The sequence below is a fragment of the Dendrobium catenatum genome, unplaced genomic scaffold (genome assembly GCF_001605985.2).
Source record: "Dendrobium catenatum unplaced genomic scaffold, ASM160598v2 fragScaff_scaffold_1220, whole genome shotgun sequence".
Taxonomy (NCBI): domain Eukaryota; kingdom Viridiplantae; phylum Streptophyta; class Magnoliopsida; order Asparagales; family Orchidaceae; genus Dendrobium; species Dendrobium catenatum.
In genome coordinates, this window is record NW_021319682.1 from 4,144,830 (window position 1) to 4,155,287 (window position 10,458).

At 38.6% G+C, this 10,458-nt stretch overlaps 2 protein-coding genes across 2 annotated transcripts in view; both read right to left on the minus strand.

Moving 5' to 3' along the window:
* The window catches only part of LOC114580706, a 37,082-nt gene that overhangs the window by 2,635 nt on the left and 23,989 nt on the right, over positions 1-10,458 (minus strand). Inside the window, exons 17-22 of the mRNA XM_028699121.1 lie at positions 8,487-9,403; positions 3,829-3,913; positions 3,575-3,636; positions 2,556-2,604; positions 2,200-2,316; positions 1,828-1,881 (exon numbers count right to left, since the gene is read on the minus strand). Coding sequence (XP_028554954.1) covers positions 1,828-1,881; positions 2,200-2,316; positions 2,556-2,604; positions 3,575-3,636; positions 3,829-3,913; positions 8,487-9,403 — 1,284 coding nt within the window. The remainder of the gene's footprint in view (positions 1-1,827; positions 1,882-2,199; positions 2,317-2,555; positions 2,605-3,574; positions 3,637-3,828; positions 3,914-8,486; positions 9,404-10,458) is intronic.
* Positions 8,367-9,507, minus strand: LOC110110054 (40S ribosomal protein Sa-2-like). Its single transcript, XM_020841346.2, has one exon. It carries the CDS (start codon positions 9,401-9,403, stop codon positions 8,486-8,488), a length of 918 nt encoding a protein of 305 aa, XP_020697005.1. The 5' UTR covers positions 9,404-9,507; the 3' UTR covers positions 8,367-8,485.

A 10,458-nucleotide genomic window follows, 5' to 3' on the forward strand; every position in this document is an offset into this window, starting at 1 on the left:
TTGCAGTCGATTACAAATGAGGTCCTTCCTCGGGAGAAGGCCTTGGTTTGATGGTACAAATGTACATCATATAGAGCGCATTACATGTTGGGAGTTACAATAATCAACATTGGCATGTTTGTTTGATTGGAAGGGTCATAGTCGGCACGAGACAGGGGTCCGAAAGACCGTTGTCTGGTGATGGAGGTCGAAAGGACCATAGTGGGCGGCGGAGGTCGGAAGGATCGTAGTCGGCAGGAGACAGGGGTCAGAAAGACCGTTGTCTGGTGATGGAGGTCGGAAAGACCATAGTAGACGGGAGGTCGGAAGGACTGTAGTCGGTAGGAGATAGGGGTCAGAAAGACCATTGTCTGGTGATGGAGGCCGGAAGGATCATAGTAGGCGACGGAGGTAGGATAGACTGTAGTCGGCAGGAGACTGGGGTCAGAAAGACCATGGTAGAAGGGTGGTACTTCGGGAGAACTATCGACGTCTAGTGGTGGCTTGAAAGAAGTCCATGCCTCAAGTGGTGGTCCGGCGGAGCAACGACGTTAAGCGGTGGTCCGGCAAAGATAAGGGCCTCAAGTGGTGGTTCGGCGGAGCAACAACGTCAGGCGGTTATCCAGCGGAGCAACGACATCAGGCGGTGGTCCGGTGGAGGTGAGGGCCTCAAGTGGTGGTCCGGCGGAGCAACAGTCTCAAGTGGAGGTCCGGTGGAGTTGAGGGCCTCAAGTGGTGGTCCGGCAAAGCAACGATGTAAAGCGGTGGTCTGGTGGAGGTGAGGGCCTCAAGTGGTGGTCCGGCAGAGCAACGATGTCAAGCGGTGGTCCGGCGGAGGTGAGGGCCTCAAGTGATGGTCCGGCGGAGCAACGATGTCAGACGGTGGCCCGGCGGAAATGAGGGCCTCAAGTGGTGGTCCAACGGAGCAACGACGTCAGGCGGTGGTCGGAGGTGAGGGCCTCAAGTGGTGGTCCGACGGAGCAACGACGTCAGGCAGTGGTCTAGCGGAGGTGAGGGCCTCAAATGGTGGTTCGGGGAGCAACGACGTCAAGCGGTGGTCCGGAGGAGATGAGGGCCTCAAGTGGTGGTTTGGCGAAAGTCCGGTGGTGGTCGACGAGGAGCTTCTTCATTCTCTTCATTCTCTTCTTCCTTCTTCTCTTCTTACTCCGGTCCCCTTTCAAGAGAAATGAGGGATCTATTTATATATTTATGGAGTGGCATGACTTGTAAATAGGTGAGAGATCAAGGGTAAATGGGGAGTGGTTGGATGGACAGCCGATGTTGAATCCCTTGATTATGGACTGTTCGTCAGACAATTGAAGGTCTTAGTGATGTCAAAATTTGGTGATCTTGGGCTCGTTAGATTCAACTCGTCGAGCCGCTCGATTCGACTATACTCACGTCATGTTTGGAAACCGTTTGCTAACCCAAATTGTCTTTCGAACTTTCTAACAGCACTTCGGGTCCTTTATTTGGACCCGTTTGTGCTCGTATTGGGTCGAATTTGCTGTCGTTGAGTTCGTATTTCCGAGATGTTCAATTTGACTATAAGTTTGCTGAAATCAGAGTTTGGATGATCCCAATTTTAATTTCGGGAATTTCCAACTTGATTTTGCATCGAGATTCATGCCCGATCAACATAATTTTTCGATGACGCATCAACTACAATTCTTCTTAATTTTATGTTTTCACATTCAATAATTGTCATAATGTTTTATCTTATAATTGAGAAACATTAATATCAAAATATTTTGATGTCAATGATATCAGGACGAGCATCAAAATTTTTAATATATATATTAAATTGACAAATTCAATAAAAATATATGTTAATTTTTTGAACGTTACCTTGAGATGAACAACTGGGTACTCAATGGCAGCACCAATGCCAGAATATCTTTTCTGCAGAGAAAAAACAAAGACAACTTTGAAATATTACAAATCCCAAATAAGCAAGAGTAGCAATGTTATGATGCTCTACCTATAGCTAAAACAAAACAAAAAAAAATCTTAATACATTGTCATTAAGGAATAAACAGAGAGAACTTAAGCTTAATGATTTGTTGTAATTATTTTTGCACCTAATTTCTTAGTTCAAATAAATACGTTAGCTTAAGATTTCTTTTGAGACAATTTTTTTTTTAAAATAATTTTAATTTAAAAAACAGTAAGAAAGCTGTTACAAATAAAATTTAAATAAGAACGAAATTGACAACATACCTTATCATAAGATGGGACCATATTAGCGATGTTGCGGATGGTAAAAGCCTCTCCGGGTTGAAAGTTAAACAGGACCGACGGGCACACGCGCGAATCCGAACAGGCAAATACTAGAAACTGTGCGAAGGAAAATTTAAATTTATAAGGTTAAAATAATAAATTTATTAATAATATCATAATTTAATAATATTACAGTCAATATAGACTGGTATTATATCTATGCATGTGCCTGTTTAGTTGGAGAATAATTTAATTTTGTCCTTAATAGACTTTATCTTGAGAAGTTGGATTTCCATTGCTGAATTTTGATTTTATTATTCTTTATGGAGAGAATCATTGAAGTTGAAAAGCCTTACTTTTGGGCTCTGGCCCTCGGCAAGCTGGCTAAACACCTCGGGCTCCTTCCTGCCATAAGAGTTAAACGAAAGAAATCTTTTTAATGTAAGCAAATCAGATTTCTTAGTTAAAAACAAGTTAATCCACGTCATTATACTAACTAATTATTAAAATTGATATACTTGATAATATTCAAATTTCATTTATTTGAGATAGTTTTCTATTTGGCTATTATTTTTTCGTTGCTTTCAAAAATTTTTATAACAGGAAGCTATTTTTATTGTAACTTTCAAAAAAGCTAATTTTCTCACAATTTTTTTTTTTTGAGGCATTTAGGTCAATTAAGACAATCTCACACACATCACATACATAAAGCTTGAACTCAAAACTTCTTAACCGATAGCAAAAATAGTCAACCAACAGACTAAGATGAGTTATGTCTCAAAACAATTGTATAATTATTTCTTTATAAAAAATTGCAGTCATCATAAATGCGATTAATTATTCTGTGCGTACGCCGAATGCATATCGAAGACCAACCAGAATACAGAACGTCACATATGTGCTCGGTATAACGGCTCGATACTGGTCAGTACCGCGCGCTCATAGGAGACCAATCATAATACGCCACGTCACCCCTGTGCTCGATACAACGACTCGATACAAGTTAGTATCGCTGACGTGACACATTCTAAATTGTCTCCTAACAATGTTCTGCATCCGATCTCTACTTGAGGACCCCCTAATTTCTTTAACACAGCCAAAATATAAGATTAAAAGGACAAGAAAAAAGGATCACATTAGACGAATATTCTTGGTTTCTGCTACTTCAATTCTTCGATATTCCAAAACGTCAGAAAAGTATCAGTAAATTAATATCTATGAAAGAAATCGATCACATAATAAGAAGCAGCAGCTTCTCGATTTTTTCTTTTTTGCCTTTGTAGAAACTATAAAAATTATTTCTTTTGAAATCCATGATTGAATTCCTTGTAAACAGTGATGACAGAGAAATAAGTAAGGGAGTTTATTAACGCACTCGTAGACTTCCTTCTTAAACCGCTCGAACCCGGATTTCAATCGCTGGGCCGACTCCATTTCCTGCAATCAGTAATGATTTCAAATAAATTCAAAGAGAAGAAAAATACAAACTTTAACAGGAAGATGAGATCCAAAGCTCAGAACATCAGAGATCATATTAAAGAGATCGAGCAGCAAAGGAAATAAATCAGAAAGAAATGAAAACGAATAGAAAGTATATAATATGAAAGATTAAATGAAAGGCGAAATTACTCTAACTTCTCGGTTTCGGTCGGCTCTTTCAGTCCTTTGATTCTCTGGAGAAGACTGATGTGAAGAATGGGAAGAAGAGGGTTGATTTTAATTTCTTGCGCGTGGACTGTGTTACTGCGTCGTTATATAACGAGAAGGGGAACGGGAGAGAGAGAGAGATACGCGTCGCTGAAGCCTGGTCTTTGGGCCCAGCGGCGGTGGCGTTCAAGCTTGGACGTAGGCTTCAACTGGGCCGCGAAGCGTGTCTCGCACGGAAGAAATTGCTACCTTATATTCAAACCAGGATTTTTTATAGGAAAAACTATTATAAAACAGAGCTAAAAAAGTTTTATCAAAATATTCCTGATTTTTTTTTGAACGGAGTATCTCCCTGCTATCAATTCAAAGAGAGTATTTGGCGGCATAAATAATTCCTCGGCGGAATCTAACAAGGCCGCACTTGCTTTGCCTCACTGAAGAGCGAAGCGAGGCCGTAATTCCTTAGTAGAGGGGATTCAAATCCGAGATGGGTGATTCCCAACCGTGCTCGACCACCAACCACCCTACATCTCGGTGGATATATTCCTGAAATTTGAATAGATGTTCGATATTATTATATAAATGATATTTTGAGGAAGAAAATGATCTTTTTTTCTTATGACTCGACGTTCATGGATGTTAGCTCTGAGGTAAAATTTCAGGGGAACTTCTTCTCTGTTTTCAAGTAGTTGATAATTGTTATTGAAGGTTAGTAATGCTATGATTTTGGCAAAGTTTCTTTGGTCATCTTCTGCGTTTGCTTTATGAATCATAATCTTAGAAGGGAATGAGGCATAAGAGTGCTATCTTTGAACAATATTAAGCTATATAAATAATAAATTAATCTAATGAAAAACATAAGTAAATATTATAAATGCCCTCAGATGCATGGGATGACACTTTAAAAGGAGGCAACTTGCAGATTCACATGAAGCAAGCTAACTTTTTTTTTTCTGAAGTAATAGTCTGTTTTTTTTTTCCCTGAAAATTTTCATCCTACTAGAATTCACATAAAAATAAATTTTATTTTCTTAATTTTTTACTGAGATTAGTGTAATTTTTAAATATCATTGATACATCCTTGAAAAAAATATCTTGATGGGGCACAAATCTCGATGAAAAATCAAGTTGGAAACTTCCGAATTTAAAATTGGGGCCATCCAAACTTAGATTTCAGCAAACTTATAGTCAAATTGAACGTCTAGGAAATAAGAACCCAATGACACCAAATTCGACTCAATCTGAGCCCCATGAGTCCAAATCAGAGACCCGAAGAGCTATTGGATGGTTCAAACCACAATTTGGATACCAAACGGTTTCCAAATGTGACATACTTATAGTTGAATCGAGCGGCTCGAAGAGACAAATCTAACGAGTCCAAGATCACGAAATTCTGACGTCATTAAGACCTTCAAATGTCTGACGAATGGTCCATGATCAAAGAATTCAACATCAGACGTCCATGCAAACCACTCCCCATTTGCTATTGATCTTCCACCTATTTACGGGTCATGCTACTCTAGGAAATCTATAAATAGACCCCCATTTTCTCTTGAAAAGGAACACTAAGCCTAAGGAGAAAAGAGAAAGATTGGAGATCGCTCTTGCCTCCTCGACCACCACCTAGAGTGTCGCCGGTCCACCACCTGAGGCTCGGAGTTCTGCAGAACCACCACCTAATGCCTGGAGTTCTGCTGAATCACCACATGAAGCCCGAAGTTCTGCCGGACCACCACCTGACACCCGGAGTTCTGCCGGACCACCACCTGCCTCCTGGAGTTCTGTCGGACCACCACTTGAGGCCCAGACTTCTACCAGACCACCACTTGACGCTCGGAGTTCTGCCTGACCATCACCTAAGGCTCGGACTTCTACTGGACCACCAGCTAACACCCGGAGTTCTATCGTAGTACAACACTACTATTACAGTCTTTCTGACCCCAGTCTCCTACCGACTACAGTCTTTTCGACCTTCGTCACCTACTACGGTCGTTCCAACATATCCATCACCTGACAACGATCTTTTTGACCCCATTCTCCTGTCAACTACGATTTTTCGGACCCTTGTCTCATACTGACTACGGTCCTTCCGACCTTCGTCATCTACTACGGTCTTTTGACCTATATCGCCAGACAACATACTTTTTGACCCCGGTCTACTGCCGATTATGGTCCTTCCGACATCCGTCGTTACAAAATGGTTTTTCTTACCCCAGTCTTCTGCCGACTGCGGTCCTTTCGACCTCCCTCACCAGACAACGGTCTTTCTAGCTCATGTCTCCTACAGACTACAGTCCTTCCGACCTCCAACACCTACTACTTTGTTTTTGACCTCTATCCTATCGACTATGGTCCTGCCGATCAAGCAAACATGTCTATGTTGATTATTGTAACTCCCACCATGTAATGCACTCTATATGATGTACATTTGTGACAATAAGCCAAGGCCTTCTCCCAAGGAAGGACCTCATTTGTAATCGACTGCAAATACTAGTAGATTCATTCAAACTAGGCCAGACCCCATGGTTTTTCCCATTTTTCAGGGGTTTCCACATAAAAACTCTAGGGCCTCTTATGAGCTCTTTGCTATCTCTTTCATATGATTGTGCGCTGGATCTTCATACAATGCTAAGACGTTAAACTATGTATTTCTCTACCGCCGCGAATATTCCCGGACTCAACATTCATATATAGTACTAATTTCATCATAAATTTAAAATTAAAGAGGCCATTAAGATGTGAAATCTTTTAGACTATCCTCACGCAAATTTTTTATTTTTTTTAAAGCTTTAATGTATAATGATAATATAAATGACAATATTTAAGAAAATAAAATAAACTAATACAAAGACTACAACCCTGCGAATTATACATGTAGTTAGTGAGTGGTAGACTATGACATTTTGAAATAAACCGAAGACATACATGAAAGCCATCTGATTTAAATGAAATGGTTCAAAATTAAAGTCAATATAAAATTCAGTGTAGAGCTAGCTAATATTCGTAATTATTGTGATATAACTGTTATGCAGCTCGTCTTGTATTGTTAGTTGAGAGTTTTGACTATCGAATAAAAGTTTTTGAATTTGAAGCTTACATATACGATCGATATGTTATTTATAGATTTTAACTAGGATTTGAACAATTCATCGAGTATTATCATAAATAAATCTCAAATAATATATATTATTTTTAAAGTACATATGATATATGAAAAAATATAAAATAAATCATAGAATAAGTAATTAAATCATCATTAATGAGTATTTTATTTGGCTCTTAGACTTTGTTTGGGACAATTTTCTTTCTGCTTTCTAAAACGTCTTTCTAATATAAATATTTTTTGAACTAAACAATTTTGTATTAGAAGTTAAGTTTAGGATTTAAATTATTTAGACTTAAATTGGATCGAAAGAAGTATTAATTTAGCTTTACATGATAAAACACTATGTATTATTAAATTATTTACACTAAAATTGGGTAAAAATATATTGAGATTATCTTTTTTCATAATTTTATAAAGGTTTTTTTTTTAAAAAAAATTAAATGGTTATTTAACACTTGTATTAATTCGACTTTACTTAATTTGAAGCTTATGTATTGTTTATCAAGTAATACAATTTGTAGAAGCCTCGTATGACTTCATCATGACACGAGTAGTTTTTATAATTTATAGTTTATAATATGATGGATAATTAGACATTAGAACTATTAAATATTCTTATTTGCATTAATAATATCATTATGGGGCTTGCATCATAGTTTTTGAGTTTTGAAGTACATTTTTATGACTTGTAGACATATTTGCTTAATAAACTCTGCAGTACTCTTATGTAAGAGTTTTTAATTGGCCGCTTAGCTGGTAAGGTTTTTTGCTTATTACTATGCGTAATTTTACTGGTATTTTTTAGAAAGCTGATTTATAAAATAATAATAAAAAAATTCCAAACGAGGTCTTATTATTATTAATCATGAGCCACCGAACTATAAAGATTCATTCATAACTTTTTTTTTTGCGTGGAGAAAGTTCATTTATCATCTTAATATTATAACTATAACTGCAGAAAACTGTCGGAAAGCCGTCAGAAAATTGACCACCGAAAAGTCGTCGAAAATTCCACCGATATATAGATGATTTTCATGTAGTGGTTGGTAACAATTGTTTGAGTTGCAATTCGAGTGATCCAAGTTTTTATCGTGTAGATGTGGTATGTCAGTTCTTGTCTAGAAGTAATTGGCATACATTTCTAAACTCATCTGATCATCTAATCATCTACTCCTTGTGAGATGTCTTACACATACATAAACATTAATAACACAAAAGGATTTGGAAATTCATGATTAAAATTACAATAGACTTACACATACATAAACACCAACCTTCTCACAAACTCAAAATACACAAAATCATTGAAATTCTTCATGAATATTATATAATGCATGCATGAAGCTTCGAAGTGAATAAATTAACAACATAACAATGATTTTAAGCCTCCCATGTCTGAAAATGCCATTGACAAAATCATAGTACGTACCCTTCGTACAAAGTTAAGGTCTTCTTCTCGAGGCCTTCCTAAAACATCAACGTTTACTAAGCATGTTCCACAAAATTCTGATTAACCCACAAAGGTCTTTTCAACTAATCCGAGCCAGTGGCATTAGGAGCTGAAGCGGGATCCCAACCAAGGGTAGGAACACCAGCAGGAGGCAAATCACTTTCTGCAACTGGAGCCGCAGCAGCATCCCAATCAGCTTGAAAAGAAGTCCACTCAACCCCAGCAGCTGGTGCAACCAAGCTAGGCATTGCTTCCACATCAGGAGCATCATTTGCAAAATCACTAGGCCATTGTTCAGAAGGCATGATACCACCATATTCAACTACAGCACCATAATCAGGGGCAACAGAGGCCTCTCTTTCTTCTTGTTGCTCCTTAGCTTCCTCAGGATCTCTGTGAAAGAAGAGATCAACCATAACATCCCACTTGTGTCCTGGAGCTATAGTACCACGCATCTGGAGGACCATCCTTGCCAACAACCAGAAGAGACAACCTATACTGTGTTTCCCCTTGTTGTTACCAGGAATTCCAATATCAACAAATCGCAATTGTGAATCAGTATCACAAAAGGCAATCGTTGGAATATTTCCCAGAGCAGATTCCTTTATTGGCTGGTGATCAGTCCTTGGATCAGCAAGAATAAGCAGACGAGGTTCACTAAAGGATGTTTGAAGCTGGTTAGTGAAAGTTCCAGGGGTATGCCTCCCAGCAATAGGGTGAGCTCCAGTGTATTGGGCAAACTTCAAGACAGCCCTTTGACCATACGGCCTAGCAGACTGGACAATTATGTCTTGAGGATTTTCGATGGCAACAATTACTCTAGCTGCAAGCTGTAACTTCTCCCAAGTTTTTCCAAGATTAATAATGTATATCCCGTCAGTCCGACGCTTAAAAACATATCTTTCCATCTGGAAGTGGCAGTTCTTGGTTCCGAGGTGCACATGGGCAGCCAACATCATCTGGATGTCTTGCTCCTTCTGAGAGAGCACCCTTGTCGCCATCTCAGAAAAATTTGAGCTAAGTTAGGGTTAGGGATTCGGAGGTCGCAAGGGATTTGGAGGTCGGAGGTCGCAAGGGAAATATTTGAACAGCGGCCAAACTCCAAGGCCTTCCTTAATAGAAATAAATCTCAAATAATATATATTTCCAAAGGCTGTAGTGAGGGTGAAAGGGCTCGAAGAAACCGATGGGAGAGAAGAGGAGTTCGAAAAGAGATGGGGTTACAATAAGAGCGAGAGGAGGAGGAGGCTAATATATATAGAAGCACTGCAAGGGTTGGAGCTGGTCGTGAGGGATGACAGGTAGCAAAAACCATTGAGAACGGCCGTAGACATTGTGCGAGGGACCGAATACTTCGCCCCTATATTATACTATTTCTTTATATCTACTGGTCTTTCGCACCTTACTCGAATTCTGACACCCGCTTGCAAAGCTAAATATGGTGAAGTGGAGATAACAGAGGCTATTTTTGTGCAAGTTTTTAATGGTAATATTTTTTTTAATATATATATAATATATTTAATTTAATAATCTTACGGTCAATGTTGGACTGCTGCTATTTTTGTGCAAGTTCAAGTTGGAAAATAATTTAATTTATTCTTAATAGGCCTCCGTCCTTTTGCTTTTGTGAAGGAGAAGTTTGATTCTGTTTCAGGGATTTTTGGAAATAACTAAATAACTGTTTGCTATTTTCTTCAAAATACATAAATTAAAAGTTTCTAATCATGCTAAATAAAGAGATCTATTTACTATTTTAATGAAATTCAATGATAAAAATAGGATCCCCTAATCGTTTTTTCTCTAAATAAAATTATATTTATTGATGCGTCGTCACAAAATTATCTTGATCGGGCACAAATCTCAAGGCAAAAAACTAGTTGGAAACATAAAATCCCAGAGGACATGAACTCCGATTTCAGCGAGCTTACAGTCAAACTGAGCGTCTTGGAAATATAAACCCAATGACACCAAATTCAACCCAATCTGAGCCCAAATGGGTCCGAATCAAGGACCCGAAGCGCTGTTGGAAGGTTCAAACCACAATTAGAGTTACCAA